The 20,892-nt window shown below is 45.9% G+C and overlaps 1 protein-coding gene across 1 annotated transcript in view; it reads right to left on the bottom strand.

Annotated features, from left to right (window-relative positions):
- Positions 1 to 20,892, bottom strand: part of ppp1r9b (protein phosphatase 1 regulatory subunit 9B) — a 203,553-nt gene that overhangs the window by 53,394 nt on the left and 129,267 nt on the right. The window contains exons 4-5 of the mRNA XM_033035329.1: positions 17,610 to 17,730; positions 2,271 to 2,375 (exon numbers count right to left, since the gene is read on the bottom strand). Coding sequence (XP_032891220.1) covers positions 2,271 to 2,375; positions 17,610 to 17,730 — 226 coding nt within the window. The remainder of the gene's footprint in view (positions 1 to 2,270; positions 2,376 to 17,609; positions 17,731 to 20,892) is intronic.

The following is a 20,892-nucleotide window of genomic DNA, read 5'->3' as shown; positions in this document are numbered from 1 at the left end:
TTATGGTCACCACCACCTAATGGCTCATTTACCTCGAGTTCCCTTATCAAATCCGGTTCATTACACAGTACTAAATCCAGAATTGCCTTCTCCCTGGTAGGCTTCAATCCAAGTTGCTCTAAGAGTCTATCACAGAGGCACTCCACAAACTCCCTTTCTTGGGGGTCCAGTACCAACCTGATTTTTCCAGTCTACCTGCATGTTGAAATCTCCCATAACAACCATAACATTACCTTTATGACATGCCAATTTTAACTCTTGATTTAACTTGCACCTTATATCCAGGCTACTGTTTGGGGGCCTGTAGATAACTCCCATTAGAGTATTTTTATCGTTACAATTGACCAGTTCTATCCATACTGACTCCACATCTCCTGATTCTATGTCACCCCTGCAAGGGACTGAATTTCATTTCTCACCAACAGAGCTACCCCACCCCCTGATGGGGTTGTTTTCATGCTGTATGACTCTATGATTCTATGTCTTCATATTCATCAATGTTACTGTGAACTGTTACCTTCCAGTCTAAGTTCAACTGCTTGACATCGGTAGTTGATGTGCTGAATCGGGGAAATGAGCTCCCAGCTAGGTTAAGGTGACAATGCACATCAAATGCCTTATCTTCCTCTGCATCGGAGTTATGAAGGTTAACGTTAGTAATTAAAAAGTGTGTCACATAAGCAATGGGTGAGAAATCTAGGTGACTTCGGGTGAGCAGCAGGAGATATGTGAGGCCCTACATGACCGATCACTGAGAAAATACTGCAGCATTCAGCACATGAAGAAAATATAAGAAATCGTTGGACAAATCAAACATTTTTAGAATCCTGAGACCAGTAGACTCCCTACTCAGTATGAATTTATTGGACTTCACTGAGACATTAACACAGGGGTAGGCCTATTTTCTGCTAAACACAAGAAAAGATGAACACTTGCTCAGTATGCCAAGGCCTGCTAGAACTCGCTAAACACTTTAACTCCCCTTTCCATTCCCACACTGAAGAGGAGTCTCGACCCAAAACGTCGCCCATTCCTTCTCTCCAGAGGCAGCTTACAACTCAGTGGTACAGTATGAAACTGATTTCTCTAACTTCAAATAACCCCTGCATTCCCTCTCAATCCACCAAGCCGCACCAGCTTCTCGTTCTCACCTAGCAAACAGCTAACAATGGCCTGTTTCCTTCATCATTCTTACTGTTTTGCATATCTTTCATTCATTTGTTCTATATCTCTCTACATCACCGTCTATATTTCTCGTTTCCCTTTCCCCTGCCTAGTATGAAGAAGGATCTCGGCTCAAAACGTCACCCATTCCTTCTCTCCAGAGATGTTGCTAAGCATCTCCCGTTGAGTTACTCTAGCACTTTGTGTCTATCACAGGATTAAACTTGTGGAAGTAAAAAAGATTCAGGGAGATATACTATGTAACCTTCTGCCTTTGGAAGGAGATTATTTGGTGGAAGATTATGTGCTCAGCACATTACATTTAAAATTTTGTTAACAGTAATAAATATAAATCCGACTTCTTCCTGAGTAATACACGAGGCAAGATTAACCTTCTAAGTCCTATGAAACACAAGATAAGATGAACAACTGTGCTCAGTCCGTCAAGGCATGCTGGAACTCGTAGATGCGAACCACTTTAACTCCCCTTCCCATTCCTGCACTGATCTTTCAGGTCCTGGGCCTCCTCCACTGCCAAAGTGAGGCCACATGCAAACTGGAGGAACAGCATCTCATATTTAGCTTGGGTAGCTTACAACCCAACAGTATGAATGTTGAATTCTCCAATTTTAAATAACATGCCCCCTTCCCTCCCTCCCTGCATCTTTCTTTACCTCCCGCCTACCATATCCCAGCGCACACCCATTTCCCTGCCCCTCTTCCCCTCCCACCTAGATCTCTCTGACTACATGTCACTTCTCTTCTCTTCCTATCTAACCCCTCTCACTTGCTAGGCTTTGTCCTGCATCCACCTATTTTCCAGCTGTCTCTCTCTCCTCCTAGTCCGAAGAAGACCTTCAGTCTGAAGAAGGGTCCCGATCCAAAATGTTGGCTGTCCATGTTCTCCAAAATGTTGGCTGTCCAATGCTCTTGGACCCACATACTTCCTCCAGCACTTTGTATTTTGCTCAAGATAACATTAACCTTCTCTTAACTTTCATTCCTCATTTGGGGTGAGTGTAGGAGAGCCCCTGCAGAAATTTTGGGTACTTATTTCCACAATCTAGCTGCTCCTCTACCTGTTCCACAACTCTGTGCGATATTACCTGACCGTTCCTTTTGTGTTCCTCAGGACGGAGGCAGCAAAACTCTGGGTCACTCCAACCAGGCTGATCCCATCCACTTCCACAATTAGATCATTCACTTGGATCCTGAATAAGAATAAATGAAAAAAATCGGGCGTTAGCTGGATGCAAATAACCAAGTAGCCTCGTGGTATTTCTGCAGTAGCCACTTCAAATCCAACCAACAAGATTAGTCAAACAGAAATCAAAAACGCTTGCTTAGTTCAAACACTAATATTAATAACAAGTGGAATTTCAAGACTAGAGGCATACAAGGAACTGTAGATGCTGGTTTATACAAGGTGAAGACACAAAGTGCTGGGGTATCTTAGCGGGTCAGGCAGCATCGCTGGAGAACATGGATAGGTGATATTTCAGGTCGGGACCCTTCTTCAGACTGATGAAGGGTCCCAAGTCGAAACCACGTACACTAGCACAATCCTATATACTAGGGACAATTTACAACAGCTAATTAACCTTCAAACGTGTATGCCTTTGGATGGTGGGAGGAAACTAGAGCACCCGGAGAAAACCCATGCAGTCACATAGTGCAGGTACATAGTGCCCTGAAAATGACGTTGCAAGTTCCTAGGTTGGTCATGAGTATTTAGCATTGAGTATAGAAAAATACACAAAGCGCTGAAGTATGAGACAAAAGGAGTGAGGAGATACAAATAGTGAAGCCAGAGGAAGGAATGCAGGTGGGATGGGAGAAATCGGTGTGAATCTAGGTGGGCCACATGGGAGGGCGGAGGAGAAGGTAAAGGGGGTGTGGGCGAGAAAGGGGACGGGTAGGGGGAGGAGGGCTGTTGGAGATTACCTTTTGTGTACAGACGTTGGAATCTTATGTTGTACCAGACATTGGTGAGGCCATATTTGGAGTAATGTGTTCAGTTTTCATCTCCCTGCTATAGGAAATATGTCATTGAGCTGCAAAGAGTGCATAGAAAATTTACGAGGATGTTACCAGGACTCAAGTCTGATTTATAAGGAAAGGTTGGGCAGGCTAAAGGGCCTGTCCCACTTTCATGACCTAATTCACAACCTTTTTTACTCATGGACATTGTTCATCAGGCTAGAAAAAACGCCCCGACCTACTTGATGCCACGAATACCTACGACGAGCATCACGGCCTGCTACGACCTACCTACGACCTCGTGACGACCATGCTGCGAGTATGAGTCAAAGGCAAACTCGGCAGAGGTCGTGAATTAGGTCGTGAAAATGGGACAGGCCCTTAAGACTTTATTCCTTGGAGTGCAGGAGGCTGAGGGGAAAATTTTATTGAGGTGTATAAGATCATGAGAGGAACAGATAGGAAGAAAGCAGAGACTTATACCCAGATTTGGGGAATAAAAAAACAGAGAACATAGGCTTAATGTGAGAGGGGAAAGATTTAATAGGAACCAGAGGGGTAAGTTTTTCATTCAGAGTGTGGTGGGTATATGGAATTAGCTGCCAGAAGAAATAGTTCATGTCAAATACTCAACAGCATTTAAAAGACACTTGGACAGATACATGGATAGGAAAGATTTAGAGTGATATGGACCAAACACAGGCAAATGGGACTACCTTGGCTGGGGCATCTTGATTGACATGAACAAGTTGGGCAGAAGGGCCTGTTTCGGACTGCATGTCTATAATTCCAACAAAACATTGAATTGAGTAGGAATGAACTGCAGACGCTGGTTTACACCGAAGATATACATAAAATGCTGGAGTAACTCAGCGGGACAGGCAGCATCTCTGAAGAGAAGGAATGGGTGACGTTTCGGGTAGTAGAGATGCTCTCTGTCCCGTTAAGTTACTCCAGCAATTTGTGTCTATCTTCGGTATAAACCGGCATCTGCAGTTCCTTCCTACACATATCATCTGCTCCACTGCAAAATCCTTCTCTCCAGAGAAATTGCCTGACCCGCAGTTACTCCAGCATTTTGGCTTCTAACATTGAACTGAGAAGGTTTTGCTTTCAGATTCCAACAGTATACGTTTAGAAGAGTGATTCCTTGGTGACTATACAGCAGTAGACATTTTAATGGCTACAGTCGCAAATGAGGGAAGGATCAGTGTTTTAATTTGTCGTGTTTAAGCCTCCCTAGAGAGCAGAGATCATTTGCTGCATTATCCACACACTCATGAGAAGCCAAGCACTTAACATGGCAGACCTATTGTTGTTTTTGCCACTAAAATAGGATGATTCCTCCAAAGATGGAACACTAGTAGAGACATTTGGACAGTATTACAAGGCTAAAAAAACCTTGCAGCGAAATCCCACAGTGATGACGTCAGAACAAAACATCACTGACATCCTAGGTGTGTGGGAAAGAACTGCAGGCGCTGGTGTAAACCGAAGTAAGGCACAAAAAGCTGGAGTAGCTCAGCGGGTCAGACAGCATCTCTGGAGTAAAGGAATAGGTGATGTTTCAGGTCCAGACGCTCCTTCAGACCGAGAGTCAGGGGAAAGGGAAACGAGAGATTTAGACTGTGATATAGAGAGACATAGAACAAATGAATGAAAGATATGCAAAAATGTAACAATGCTCAAGGAAGCGGTCCGTTGTTAGCTGTGGGCTAGGTCGAGACCCTCGACCAGAAACGTCACCTATTCCTTTTCTCCAGAGATGTTATCTGATCCGCTGAGTTTACTGATATCCTAGGACAGAGTGTAGCGAAGGATTAACAGCCAACAACACCAATTGCTCAGCACTGATCAATCTCAGCTCAGAAGCCCAGCAGCCGGTCAATGGCTCCTTGCAGTTTTGCCTTTCAAGGTGCAAGCGTCCCAAGAAATCACTTCAGATACCTGCTGAAAGAAGTCAGATACAACAATGCTGGTGACAGCAGGGATAGGAGATGGGAGGATAGGTAACAGACCTAAGTGTGCAGCCTTTGTGTATCACACACTACTTGCTGAAAGCCAACACTGCTGCCAATTGCTCTTCTTGAAATACAACAGCACCCTATTCATTATTTACAGGTAGTGTAGCTATGTGTGTGTAACATTGTGTACAGCTTCATGAGAGTGAATGCTTCTGTGTGACTTCAGGCATGGCTCTGGTGGCAGCAGACTTCAATCCAAAGGCTGAGGACTGGATTGGGTAGACAGTCAGAACCTTCTTCCTAGAACGGAAGCAACAAATACTGCAGGGAACAGCTTTATGGTGAGAGAGGAAATTTTTTGGGGGGATGTGCAGGACAAGTTTTATTTTACACCGAGAGTGGTGGGTGCCTGGAACACACTACCAGGGATGGTGGTGGAGGCAGATACGGCAGCGTAATTTAAGCGGCCTTTGAATTGGCACATGGATATGCAGCGAATGCAAGGATGTGGATCATGTGCAGGCAGATTAGATTAATTTAAGAAGATAGACACAAAGTGCTGGAGTAACACAGCAGTTTGGGCAGTATCTCTGGAGAAAAAGGATGGGTGGCATTTCGGGATGGGATCCTTCATCAGTTAAACATGGCATTGTGTTTGATGCAGACACTGCTGGTTGAAGAGCCTGTTCTTGTGGCGTACGGTTCTAATTTGATAATTAATATTTTTTGTTTTGCATGCTATTATCAGATCAGATAATACTATACATAAATATAATCAAGCCAAACTCAAGTACAATAAGTAGAGCAGAAGATGCAGAATATATGTAGCATTGTAGTCCACCTGTTCCATAAACAATAGACACTAGGTGCAGGAGTAGGCCATTCAGCCCTTCGAGCCAGCACCGCCATTCACTATGATCATGGCTGATCATCCACAATCAGTACCCCATTCCTGATTGCCTATTGTCCGCAATAGGCCAGAGATGAAATGGACAGTACCCTAGCTTATGGAAGCACAACCCAGAGGCCTGAAAACAGAGGAGAAGAAGCTGTTCCGAGAACATTTTTGGGTCGACAACATTTTTGGTTTGTTGAAGAAAGGTCCCAACCTGAAACGTCGCCTGTTCATGTTCTTCTATTCATGAGCTGTTCTGCGGTCAGGTGAGAATGTGAAAACTCCACACAGACAGCACCTGAGGCGAGGACAGAAATCGGGTCCCTGGACCTGTGAGGCCGTGATCTCCGTGCCCTTCTGCTGCTCCTAAATCATTTGAAATGCCAACTTGGATTAGACGAAAATGGTGAAAAATATGATTTGTGCCTTTCATAATCTAGTCACCGATAAAGACACCAACAGGCCAAGGGCGGTAGGCCATAAGCTGGTGTTTCTTTAATTCAGTGAACTGTCAGCTAATAAATACAGTGGCCCCATTGCTATTCTGACTCTTTTTAATTAACAAATTAATTTTAGATAGCATTTGTTCAAAACCTCAAGGCAAGGATTAAAAACCAGAGACATTTGGTTAATCGTTCATTCGCTGTACAGAACTGTGAATATGATCATGGTTTAAAAAACAAACAGCTGGCATCAGGTCAGGACTCTTCTTTAGCGACTGAAGAAGAGTCCCGACACAAAATGTAACCTATCCATGTATAGACTGAAGAATGGTCCCGATCCTTGATTAGTAAGGGTGTCAGGGGTTATGGGGCAAAGGTAGGAGAATGGTGTTGAGAGGGAAAGATAGATCAGCCATGTTGAATGGCAGGGTAGACATAAAACTTATTATGATCCTAAATGTCACCTATCCAAATCTAGACTCAAGAAGGGTCCCAATGTAAAACGTCACCTATCCATGTTTTCCAGAGATGTTGCCTGACCCACTGAGTTACTCCCGCACATTGTCTTCTTTCGTAAACTAGCATCTGCAGTTCGTTATGTCACGAACCTTCACCCTACCAGGTGATTTGTTTGTAATTGGGTCACATTTAACGTGGAGCGGTGAACACTGCCGATGGGCAGTCTGCGTCTGTTTGTGGGTGGGGAGGGTAGATGCCAATCCCCAACCGAAAAGTGATGATTTCCTCGGTAGAGTGTGGAGACTGAAGTTTGTGAACAGTTGGCACAATGTTGGCAGCCAAGGCCTGCGCCCCTTAGTTTAAGTTTATTTTAGTTTAGAGATACACTACTGTAAAAAAACAAATACTGTGGATGGAGTGAAATGGTAGAGTAGTATAGTGATACAATAGAACATTATTTATCCCAGGAGGGAAATTGGTCTGCCAACAGTTATAAAACACAACATAATACATAAAACATGCAATTAAAGTGACTTTAAAATTAAAATTAAAGCTTTGGCCTATCGAGTCCATCATCAGATATCATGGATGATTTTAATCTACATATAGATTGGGCCAACCAAACTGGTAGCAGTGCCGAGGAGGATTTCCTGGAATGTATACGGGATGGTTTTTTAAACCAATATGTAGAGGAACCGACTAGAGGGCAGGCCATCCTCGACTGGGTATTGTGTAAGGATTAGTTAGAGATCTTGTTGCGCAGAGCCCCTTGGGCAACATTGACCATAATATGGTGGAATTCTGCATTAGGATGGAGAGTGACCCGGTTAATTCAGAGACTATTGTTCTGAATTTAAAGAAAAGATACTTTGAAGGTATGAGACGGGAATTGGCTAGGATAAACTGGCAAATTATACTTACAGGGTTGATGATCGAGATGCAATGGCAAAGATTTAAGGACCGCATGGATGAACTTCAAAAAATTTTCATCCCTTTCAGGCGAAAAAATAAAACGGGGAAAGCGGCTCAACCGTGGCTAACGAGGGAAATCAAGGATAGCGTTAAATACAAGGAAGAGGCTTATAAATTGGTCAGAAAAATAAAGGGTTTAATTAAGAGATAGGAAAAAGAGCATGAAAGAAAGCTTGTGGGGAATATAAAAACTGACTCAAACAGTTTCTTTAGATATGTAAAAAGGAAAAGATTAGTGAAGACACATGTAGGTCCCTTGCAATCAGAGACAGGTGAATTTATAAATGGAAACAAGGAAATGGCAGAACAGTTAAACCAGTACTTTGGTTCTGTCTTCACTAAGGAAGACACAAACAATCTCCCAGAAATACTAGGGGACCGAGGATCCAGTGGAAGGGAGGAACTGAAAGGAGTCCACATTAGTCAGGAAATGGTGTTAGATAAACTGTTGGGACTGAAGCCAGATAAATCCCCAGGGCTTGATGGTCTGCATCCCAGAGTATTCAAGGAGGTGGCCCTAGAAATCATGGATGCATTGGTGATCATTTTCCAATGCTCTTTCAACTCTCGATCAGTTCCTGTGGACTGGAGGGTAAGCAATGTACCTCCACGTTTTAAGAAAGGAGGGAGAGAGAAAACGGGGAATTAAAGAACAGTTAGCCTAACATCAGTAGTGGGGAAGATGCTTGAGTCAATTATTAAAGATGTTTTAGCAGCACATTTGGAAAGCAGTGACAGGATCGGTCAAAATCAGCATGGATTTATGAAGGGGAAATCATGCTTGACTAATCTTCTGGAAATTTTTTGAGGATGTAACAAGTAGAATGGAGAAGTGCGAGCATGTGGATGTGGTGTATCTGGACTTTCAAAAAACCTTTGACAAGGTCCCACACAAGAGATTAGTGTGCAAGATTAGAGCACATGGAATTGGGGGTAGGGCATTGACATGGATAGAGAACTGGTTGGCAGACAGGAAGCAAAGAGTAGGAATAACGGGTCCTTTTCAGAATTGCAGGCAGTGACTAGTGGGGTGTCGCAAGGCTCGGTGCTGGGACCCCAGTTATTTACAATAAATATTAACGATTTAGACGACGGAATTAAATGTGACATCTCCAAGTTTGCAATGAGGATGCTATGAGGCTGCAGGGTGACTTGGGATAGGTTGGGTGAGTGGGCAGATGCATGGCAGGTGCAGTATAATGTGGATAAATGTGAGGTTATCCACTTTGGTGGCAAAAACAGGAAGGCAGATTATTATCTGAATGATGTCAAACTAGGAAAAGGGGAGGTGCAACGAGACCTGGGTGTCTTCGTACATCAGTCACTGAAAGTAAGCATGCAGGTACAACAGGCAGTGAAGAAAGCTAATGGCATGTTGGCCTTCATTGTAAGAGGATTTGAGTTTAGGAGCAAGGAGGTCCTACTGCAGTTGTACAGGGCCATGATGAGACCACACCTGGAATATTGTGTGCAATTTTGGTCTCCTAATTTGAGGAAGGACATTATTGCTATTGAAGGAGTGCACCGTAGGTTCACCAGGTTAATACCCAGGATGGCGGGACTGACATATAATATAAGAATGGGTCGACTGGGCTTGCATTCACTGGAATTTAGGATGAGAGGGTATCATACAGAAACATATAAAATTCTTAAAGGATTGGACAGGCTAGATGTAGGAAAAATTGTGCCGATGTTGGGGGAGTCCAGAACCAGTGCTCACTGTTTAACAATGGGTAGGCCATTTAGGACTGAGATGAGGAAAAATGCCTTCACCCAGATAGTTGTGAATCTTTGGAATTCTCTGCCACAGAAGGTGGCGGATGCCAATTCACTGGATGTTTTCAAGAGCTACATTTAACTCTTAGAGCTAAAGGAATCAAGGGATATGGGGAAAAAAGCAGGAACGGGGTACTGATATTAGATGATCGGCCAGGATCATATTGAATGGCGGTGCTGGCTTGAAGGGCCGAATGGCCTACTCCTGCACCTATTTTCCTATGATTTCTATGTTTCTACTGACGAACTGTCACCTAGTCCTATCCTGCACACTGGAGACAATTTTCAGAATCCAAGTAACCTACAAACCTGCATGTCTTTGGAGTGTGGGAGGAAACCGGAGCACCCGGAGTAAACCGACTGTATAGAGTGAAGCATGTTTTCAAATTGCTCAGCTTTGATGTCTGAAAGAAATACCCTTGACACCGCAGTGTGTCCAGCAGATCAGACCTGGATGTTTTCAAGAGAGAGTTAGATAGAGCTCTTAAAGATAGCGGTGTCAAGGGATATGGGGAGAAGGCAGGAACGGGTACTGATTGTGGATATTCAGCCACTATCACAGTGAAGAGCCGAATGGCCTAATCCTGCACCTATTGTCCTGCAGTCCGTCTGTTTTTTTCTTTTTTTTTGTTGTTCTTTTGTCCTGTTTTAGTTAATTTTTGGTTTATTAGGTTGTGTATGTGTGTGGGTGGGTGGGGGGGGAGAAACATGTTTTTGGTCTCTTCCTTCAGGGGGATGCGACTTCTCTTGTCGTATCCCCCGTCTCCGTCTCCGCCTGCGCCAAGGCCTAATAGCGGAGCTGGCGGCCTCGGAGCTGAGGCAGCGTTCCAGCGGCAGCGGTCCGACTCCGGAGCTGTGGTGTTCCGACATCAGCGGCGACCCGGCCTCGGAGCTGGGGCAGCGGCAGCGGCGACCCGGCCTCAGAGCTGGGGCAGCTGCAGCGGCGACCTGGCCTCGGAGCTGGGGCAGCTGCAGCGGCGACCTGGCCTCGGAGCTGGGGCAGCGGCGATCAGACCTCGGAGCTGGGGCAGCGGCGACCTGGCCTCGGAGCTGGGGCAGCTGCAGCGGCGACCTGGCCTCGGAGCTGGGGCAGCTGCAGCGGCGACCTGGCCTCGGAGCTGGGGCAGCGGCGATCAGACCTCGGAGCTGGGGCAGCGGCGACCTGGCCTCGGAGCTGGGGCAGCTGCAGCGGCGACCTGGCCTCGGAGCTGGGGCAGCTGCAGCGGCGACCTGGCCTCGGAGCTGGGGCAGCGGCGATCAGACCTCGGAGCTGGGGCAGCGGCGACCAGACCTCGGAGCTGGGGCAGCGGCGACCAGACCTCGGAGCTGGGGCAGCGGCAGTGGTGACCCGGCCTCGGAGCTGGGGCAGCGGCAGCGGCGACCTGGCCTCGGAGCTGGGGCAGCTGCAGCGGCGACCTGGCCTCGGAGCTGGGGCAGCGGCAGCGGCGATCAGACCTCGGAGCTGGGGCAGCGGCAGCGGCGACCAGACCTCGGAGCTGGGGCAGCGGCAGCCAGACCTCGGAGCTGGGGCAGCGGCAGCGGTGACCTGGCCTCGGAGCTGGGGCAGCGGCAGCGGCGATCAGACCTCGGAGCTGGGGCAGCGGCGATCAGACCTCGGAGCTGGGGCAGTGTTCCGGCGGCAGCGGCCACTCGACCCGACCGCGGGCCCAGTGGACGACATCGTCGGGAGCTCCTGCGGCACAGGTGACCTGTTTTCCGGAGCTCCCGCGACAACAGCTTCGCCCGCTGGACTGGAGGGCCGCAGCTTCGACCATCCTGGGCCGCGGAGTTGAACCGGCCCGTTCGCGGAGCTCGGATTCAGCCGCGGGACTGACATTACTTACCATCGCCCGGCGGGGTCATAACATCTGAAGCCTGGATCGCCTCGGCGCAGAGGGAGAATAAGAAGGGATGAGACAAAGACTTAAGATTTTTGCCTTCCATCACAGTGAGGAGGTGCCTGGTAAACTCACTGTGGTGGATGTTAATTTGAGTTTATTGTGTGTTTTTGTCATTTTTACTATATGTAGGCAACAAAATTTCGTTCAGGCCGCAAGGTCAGAATGACAATAAAGGCTACTTGACTTGACTTGTCTGTTGTCTATTGTAAATGCTTATTACAGAACTCCAGAAAGCAGCCTTGTAAATATATACTGGATGTTAGGAAAAATATCACAAGTGCTGTGAGATGATTTCTGCGCAAGCAGTAGTCAGTTGAAGGATTTGCTGAGTTATTTTATGTGTAAAGATTCATTATCCTTTGCATAATGTGCATCTATGACTGGATTTGCAGCTCCTATTTTCAATGAATATATTTTTGTACATAACACATGAGCTGCTCTCTCATCTTAAAAGAACATAGTACAGGTGCACAACCTTTTATCCGATGATCCAAATAACGAAAACCTCCGAATAGCGGAAATTTTTTCGGTCCTTGAAGAAAGGTCCTTGAAAACGTTCACCGAGGGCGGCCCGCAGAGGTGACAGCGGAACCCCCGGTCGGTCCTCGAAGAAAGGGGAACTAAATCCCCATTCATAAAAGAGAAGGTGAGGGTATATTGCGCGGGAGGGTTAATAATTGACAATATGCTGCTGCCTGCCCGCTGAGTTAAAAAGTTCCCACGGTAGCACGATACACAGTGCATCGTGAGTCTTGCGTGGGAACTTTTTAACTCAGCGGGCAGGCAGCAGCAGCAGATTGTCGCTGCCTTCAGTTTCACCCCACCTACACCCCTCTGCTTCCCGGCCATGTGTGTGACCCCTTCCCTCCCCTCTCCAGCTCCCCGCCCATTGCACCGCCGCGGGGGCTTTGCACTGTCTTCATGTCGGCGATACTAGCAGGTCAGTGACAGTCACCGGAGACGTCAGGACCAACGGGACACCGACCCCCAGGCCCACTGCAAGCACGGAGATCCCAGAGACCCACAGCCAACAGCAGCAGCCCAGCCCCGCTCCAACTCCAGAGGAAAACTGCAAACTGGCCGGAGACATCAGGACCACCAGAAGCCGTTCCCCGATGGGCCGCTACGGCGACAAGTGGCAGTTCGCCCACAGCCCCCTCATCGGGACACCGACCCCAGGCCCATTGCAAGCACGGAGATCCCAGATCAGCAACTCCAGCCCAGCCCCGCTCCAACTCCAGAGGAACACGCTCCCCGTATGGGCAGATGCTGATGGTGTGCAAGGTACGTCTTGTTCTTGGGGTCGCGCAGCTCGGGCTGTGGGCGAACTGCCACTTGTTGCCGTAGCGGCCCATCGGGGAGTGGATTCCTCTGGAGTTGGAGGGGGGTATTGTGCTGTTTGATCGCCCCCTGCTATCCCAGGGACAGGGAGACAGGACGTTCACCGAGGGCGGCCCGCAGAGGTGACAGCGGAACCTCCGGTCGGTCCTCGAAGAAAGGGGAACTAAATCCCCTTCATAAAAGAGAAGGTGAGGATACATTGCGCGGGAGAGTAGGAATCCAAAGACAAAGTTGAGTGAGCGTTCACCGAGGGTGGCCCGCAGAGGTGACAGCGGAACCTCCGGTCGGTCCTGGAAGAAAGGGGAACTAAATCCCCTTCATAAAAGAGAAGTGGAGGGTATATTGCCCGGGAGGGTATATCGCCTACCTGGAAGAAACCGGACATTTTTTCCAGGATGTCGTCTGCACACCAAAGCTCACCAAAGCTCACCTTTGGCGCTAAACATGGCACGCCAAAGCTCACATTTGGCGCCAAACACACATCGCCTCTGCTGCACACGGATATAAGAGTGTGAAAATGTCGCCTTAGGCCGCCTAAGGGCATGTAGCCCCGCTAGGGTGACATGAGTGCGAGAGGTGATTCAATGCTGCGGTCACATTTACAAATTCAGGAATTCATTCAACACACTGCATTTCATACAGACATTTATTCTGCAAGAAAAAACTACATTGAAGACTCAAACTCGCGACCGAGGAACTGCCGGGATCAAGGTGCAAACTCGCGACCTTGCGGATATGAGCCGAGCACTCTACCACTGAGCCAGCCATTAAAATCTACGCTAAAACATTTCCATTCCGAAGACCGACAAATTCCGAATTACGAAAAGTGTTTGGTCCCAAGGCTTTCGGATAAAAGGTTGTGCACCTGTAGTCATGTTTTTATTCAATTTGAATCCTAATCAATTTGGCAAAAGATGTTCAAAGAAAGCTGTTAAAATGAGTGTCAAAGAAAAACCTTCAAAATAATCCAACTTCTCTCCTGCGGCAAAATTCTCTCATTTTTTTTGCCCACAGTTTATTTATAGACCAGTGCTTTTTTCCCCCCACTTTTGGTTCCTGTAATTAGAAGCACTGCAACACACTAAAATGAAAGCCATGTAGTCACAATATGATGCACAGTGTATGTGACGACAGACACACTGAAGTCCCCTTGAACTGTAAATTTCTACAAGGGCCTGTTTTAAAGGTGCAAATCTGGTGAGAATGAGGTTTCATTAGCAACAAGACGTCTGAAGTAGGGTCTCGACCCGAAACGTCACCAATTCCTTTTCTCCAAAGATACTGCCTGACCCGCTGAATTACTCCAGCTTTTTGTGTCCATCTTCAGCATAAACCAGCATCTGCAGTTCCTTCCTATCACCCTCCTGGTTGTACAGTTCAGTTCAGTTTAGTTTATTGTCACGTGTACCAAGGTACAATGAACATTTTTTGTTGCGTGCTAACCAGTCAGCGGAAATGCATCCAATACATAATTACAATCGAGCCGTTACAGTGCACAGATACAAAGGTTCGAAGGGTTCAAAGGTCAATTAAAGTACAATGAAATTCGATTTACCATGATAAGGAAATAACGGATAGTGCAAGGTAAAGCCAGCAAAGTCTGATCAAGGATTGTCCAAGGGTCACCAATGAGGTAGATAGTAGTTCAGGACAATTGCAAGCCAATCACACTTTTGTGCCAATAAATAATTCAAAGGAGAGTATACCTTTATTCCAAGCATATTCCAAGATAACCACTATTCTATCTTATCATTACACCTTAAGAAATATTGCAATTTTTTACAAGAATAGCTCAACAGTTCGCCCAGGTCTGCTGGCACAGTTTTCCGTTGTTTGTTCAGTAAAATGTCATTAAAATATATTTCAAGCCTCAGATAGCTAACAGAGATTGAAAGCCACTTTTGGAAAGAAAATACAATTGAAATTTAATTTTGGTATGGAAATGCTGATGGCTGCTACAGCTAATATTATTGAGCTACTGCCTTGAGGAACATTGGATTTCATTTAGATGTGCAGGGTTCAAAGTGTGAGAGCTCATTGAAAATATTCTGTAGCATTGTTAGGTGCTATTTGTTTAGTTACTCCATTACAGCATGCTCCATAAAAGGAAAATCTGCAATCTCTTGGCAGCACAGTGGTAGAGTTGCTGCCTTACAGCGCCAGAGACCCAGGTTGGATCTTGACTAAGGATGCAGTCTGTACAGAGCTTGTACGTTGCCCAGGTGATCTGCGTGGGTTTTCTTCGGGTGCTCCGATTTCCTCCCACACTCCAAAGACGTATAGGTTTTGGAGGTTAATTAGCTTCAGTAAAATTGCAAATTGTCCCTGGTGTGTGTAGGATAGTGTTAGTGTACGGGGATCGCTGGCAGGCATGGACAGGTCGAAGGGCCTGTTTCCGTGCTGTATCTCTAAACTAAAACTATACTGCAGTCATAGAGCTGTACAGCACAGAAACAGGCCCTTCAGCCCACCTTATACATGCCGGCCAAGCTAGCATATTCAGCTTGTCCCATTTGCCTGCATTTGGCTCATGGACCTCTAACCTTTCCTCTCATATGTATGTCCAAATGTCTTTTAAAAGTCATATTTGTATCTGCTCCTATAGTTTCCTCTGACAGCTGATTTCAGATACAAACTACCCTCTAAGTGAAACCATTGCCCCTGAGGTCCCTCTTAAGGTCACCTTAAGCCTATGTCCTTTAGTTTTAGAATCCTCCACCCTGGGCAAAAAAAAACCCATGGGTGTTCTCCACTGTCTGCGAACCATGTCTCTCATGCCTATCATGTTGCAAATCAGCAAAGGATGCACCAGCATTTAAACATAATGAAAATCTGCAGCATTTAATTCAAATGGCTTCAGGTCAGTTTTGTGCGTAGTTGACAATTTTTTTGTCTTATATTAATAGCAGTTTTTCAACAAGCAAACAGTATGATTAAGGTGATGTTTCGGGTCAAGACCCTTCTTCAGACTATGACTCTGAAGAAGGATCCCAACAGAAAATGTCATCTATCCACGTTCTCCAGGGATGCTGCCTGACCCACTGAGTAACTCCAGCACATTGTGTCTGTTTCTGTAAATCAGCATCTGTAATAATTCCTTGTTTTGACATTGATTACAACACACTTCACTTTTCCAACTACCATGTCTTTTCCCCAGTCATGGCCCTAATCCCTCCCCCTCCCCTTTCCCCTCCTTCCCCCTACCCCCCCCCCCCCCCCCCCCTCCCCCCTACCCCTCCTCCCCCCCCATCCCACCCACCCACCTCCATTATCCGTGCCCCATAGATACAATAGCCACCTTGTAGCCCACAACCAACTTGAATTCCTTTTATGGACACAAAATGCTAGAGTAAATCAGCGGGAATTAACCCATTCCTTCACTCTACAGAGATGCTGCCTGTCCCGCTGAGTTTCTCCAGCATTTTGTGTCTAGCTTCGGTTTAAACCATCATCTGCAGTTTAGAATTTATTTTGCAGTTCCACAGTTCCAAGCCGCCGAGGAGTGTTCACCCGACGCCGGAGTTCCATCTTCTCGGCAAGAGGGCCTGAAAACATCGGACTGGCTGCGGAGGCCACAAATAGGCCCCGACCTCGGGTGATTCACAGAGGAAGAGGACTTAACTTTTTGATGCCTTTCCCCATAGTGGAAAATGTTGATTCTGTTGTGGGGGGACGTTCATGTTGAATTCTATAATGTGTTGTGTCATTTTTTCTTATTTTTAATTTTTTCTATGGATGTACAGAAACTTAATATTTATTTTATGTAAAGCACTTTGGTTTCAACGCGAGTTGATTTAAACGTGCTATATAAATAACATTTACTTACTTACTTACACAATTGCTGTGCTACTGGATAAATGTACATTTTGAGATATAACAGATGTCCTATTGCACAAAGTAACCTGGGCCTTGTACATCATGGAATACCACACTGGAGGACGCATGCCTAATGTATCCAATGCCAGCTGTCAGTCTGGATTGTTTTAGAAATTAATTTGCAAGCAGCTAATCGTTCTAGCTTTCATTAAGAATGTGCTATAATTTTCCTCCATCTCTTTAACTGCATTCACATATGAAAAACAAATGTTTTTTTGTCAAACCCCAAAATAAGGCAGAGCATGACTGAATGTCTAGCCCCAGACAAATGAATAGAAAATGCTGGGAAAATTCACATGGCCAGGCAGCATTTGCAGATCTTCAACCAGACACATTAAACCTGTTTCTCTTTCCACGGATGCTGCCTGGCCATGTGAATTTTCCCAGCATTTTCTATTGCTAGACACTCCTACTGAGTGTTCCAGGTATCTTCACTTTTGTTTCAGATTTTCCAGCATCTGTAGTTCTTGGATTTTCATGAAAACAAATGTTTAACACTTAACCAATCTAACTCCTTTATGGTCAATGTAATAAAAAAGGAACTGCAGATGTTGGTTTATATCAAACATGGAAACAAAAGGCTGGAGCAACTCAGTGGGTGCAGCAGCATCTCTGGAGATAATGGATAGATGACGTTTTGGGTCCTTCTTCGGACCCTTCTTCGGACTTCAGGTCTGCCTAACCTGCTGAGTTACTCCACCATTTTGTGTCTAACCTTCAGATCCAAACTTGGTCTTCATGACCAATTCCCAAAGGTTGATATTTATGGAGCACAAATGTGCAGAGGATTCAAGTTTAGAAATAATAGAGTTCCTAGTCAACAGTGACCAATCCATACCTGCCGTCCCTGTGAGCAGCTCCACCTTCGGTTACCGTCTTCACAAATATTCCCAACTTTTCCAATCCCATATCTGCTCCAGCTCCCATTCCAATGATGCTGATTCCCAGGCCATCGCCATCTAGAGAGAAAAGAGGTTCATTTCAGTTGAGCGCATATTTTATACTTCGACAGCACTTCCCAAAGAATGAAATATTTCAAGCAGGATTGAGAGTGATAAAGGGTACGGAATCTGTATCAAAGAGGGTGCTTGGAGAAAGGATGTGTCGGGCGGAACTACAGATGCTGGTTTAAACCGAAGACACACACAAAGCTGGAGTAACTGTGGTCAGGCAGCATCTCTAGAGAAAAAGAACAGGTAACATTTCGGGTTGCCTCTGAAGAAGGGTCTCGACCTGAAATATCACATTTTCCAGAGAAGCTGCCTGATCCACTGAGTTACTCCAGCTTTTTGTGTCTGTCTTGGAGAAAGGTTATTGGAGATGGCTGATAGCAATGTCAAATATATAGGTTTCGAAGGTGGAAGGATGTATCAAGTAAGAAAATAAACTCCAGGTTATCTGGATTTGATTCAGAAACTCATGGAAATTTACACCACAGCAAGAGGTCATTCTTCCCGGAAAATGGTCTTGCAGGTAAATAGGACAGTGAAGGCGGCTTTTGGTACATTGGCCTTGATCAGTCGGGCAACTGAGTGTAGACGTTGGGACCGAAAATAGACACAAAAAGCTGGAGTCACTCAGTGGGAGCGGCAGCATCTCTGAAGAGAAGGAATGGGTGACGTTTCGGATCCTGAAGGGTCTCGACCTGAAACGTCACCCATTCCATCTCTCCAGGGATGCTGCCTGTCCCGCTGAGTTACTCCAGCTTTTTGTGTCTATCTTTGGTTTAAACCAGCACTTGTAGTTCCTTCCTACACAGAGAAGTTGGGATATTAAGTTACACGTGTACAAGACGTTAACGAGATTGCATTAGTAGTATAGTGTCCAATTTTGGTCACCCTGATTTAGGAAAGATGCCTTTAAGCTGGTAAGACTGAAACGAAGATTTACAAGGATGTTGCCAGGACTTGAGCTAAAGGGAGAGGTTGTGCAAGCCAGGACTTTATCTCTTACTGGAGGCTGAGGGAATAGATAGGATGAATACATAATCTATTCCCTGGGAAGGGGAATTAGAGGGCAATAGTTTAAGCTGAGGGGCAACCTTAACACACAGTGGGTGGTCGGTATATGGAATGAACCGCCAGAGGAGGTTGTTGAGACAGGTACAATAATAAATTTTGAACATGGATAGGAACTGTTTATAGGGATATGGGCCAAATGTAGGGACATGGAACTAGCTTAGATGGGATATCTTGGCTGGCGTGAATGAGTTGGGTTGAAGGTCCTGTTGCCATGACGTCCACTGTGTCCGTGCCGTAATTATATCCACAGGCCTATAGGTTTGAGTTCTTCAGGTACTCTAGATGTGGTGAGAAGTGTTGCCAGCTCTGCCCTTCAGGTTATGAATCACACCACTTGAGCAATGAAATTATTTAAACTTTAGACTTTATTCTTTATTCTAGAACAAGGGAACAGGCCCTTCGGCCAACTGAGTCTGCGCCGACCAGCGATCACCCCGTGCACTAGCTCTATCCTACAAACTAGGGACAATTTACAGAAGCCAATTAACCTACAAACCTGTACGTCTTCAGAATGTGGGAGGAAATCGGGGCATCCAGAGAAAACCCACTCTATCACAGGGAGAACGTGTAAACTCCATACCCATAGTCAGGATCGAACCTGGGTCTCTGGCAATATAAGGCAGCAACTCTACCGCTGCACCACTGTGCCACCCATTCTCTCTCACCTTCCCCTGTCAAACTTGTACCAAATAAACTACACTTGTCTCATTGTGAGACAGACCTCTTTGCTAATGGAAATACATTCTTTCTCCTTCAAATTTGAAATACCTCACCTTATACACCTTTGTTCCAAAGAAAACATTTCCAGGTTGGACAATGTTTCCTCATAATTATAATTCTCTAGTGCAGGTAACATCCTCAAGAACTCCCCCTATACCCTATTGAGCGCTATCACATTATTTTGTGTAATCTGGTAATCAGAACTGTACACAATATCCTCGCCGTGGATTATCTAATGTTTAATAGTGAGAGTCTGCTCATGTTTTACCCCTCAGGCAATACAGATGATATTCCTATCGCTTTCTTTAACCCACATCCACCTGACCTGTACCACTTAGCAAGAAACAGACTGCCTAGCGTGACCAAGTGGTGCTGACTATCATTGATGACAGTCTCTCTGAAAGTTGATTTAGGCATTCGCTCAATACTCCAATGGTACTGTGGCATAGCGGTAGAGTTGCCACCTTACATTACCAGGGACCTGGGTTCGATCCTATGGGTGTTGAATGTACAGTGTGCACATTCTCCCTGTGATGGCGTGGGCTTTCTCCGGGTGCTCCGGTTTCCTCCCACACTGCAAAGACGTGCAGGTTTGTAGGTTAATTGGCTTTAGTGAAAGTGTAAATTAGCCCTAGTGTGTAGGATAACATATGCGGTGATCACTGGTCTGCACGGACTCGGTAGGCCGAAGGGCCTTTATCCGCACTGTATTTCTAAAAGGTTATTGTCAGATGTGTGATCTGCATTCACAAGGTATATCCCTCTCCCGCTTTGTAATCAATATTACCACATCAGCAAACTTCTGGTACTCCCACAACAAGCCTGCAAGAGCATTGGAAAATTATACCCATACGCTGCATAATTTCCATCCCAGCTTCTTCCAAAACCATTGGATTCATATTTACCAAGGCCCAGCAATTAATCCACTGTCAAAGACGCCAGACCCCTTAATTTGTCCTCGTTCTCTATGTTTATCATTTCCTCGTCTCTTTCTTCTTAGTCTCCCACTGTGTTATCTGTCTCTCGTATAAAGACAGATGTGGAATGCTCATTCAGAACCTTATTTGTGCTGAGTGCCACTCTCAGGCTGTGGTTTGATTTTAGTATAACCCACTCTTTCCTTTCTTCGATATACTTACAGAATATCTAATGATCACCAATCAGGCTATTAAAGACTACAACCTCCAAATAAGCTCTGAACTACATAGACTTGGGGGGGGGGGGGGGGGTATATGTGGTAATATTGATTACAAAGCGGGAGAAGGATATACCGTGTGTGTGTGTGTGTGTGTGTGTGTGTGTGTGTGTGTGTGTGTGTGTGCGCGCATGTCTGCGTGTGTGTGTGTGCGCGCGTGTATGCGTGTGTGTGTGTGTGTGTGT

This window comes from Amblyraja radiata, chromosome 16, assembly GCF_010909765.2.
Source record: "Amblyraja radiata isolate CabotCenter1 chromosome 16, sAmbRad1.1.pri, whole genome shotgun sequence".
NCBI classification, from domain to species: Eukaryota; Metazoa; Chordata; class Chondrichthyes; order Rajiformes; family Rajidae; genus Amblyraja; species Amblyraja radiata.
Note: the sequence above shows the minus strand (reverse complement) of the source record. Positions and strands in the feature narration are given on the sequence as shown.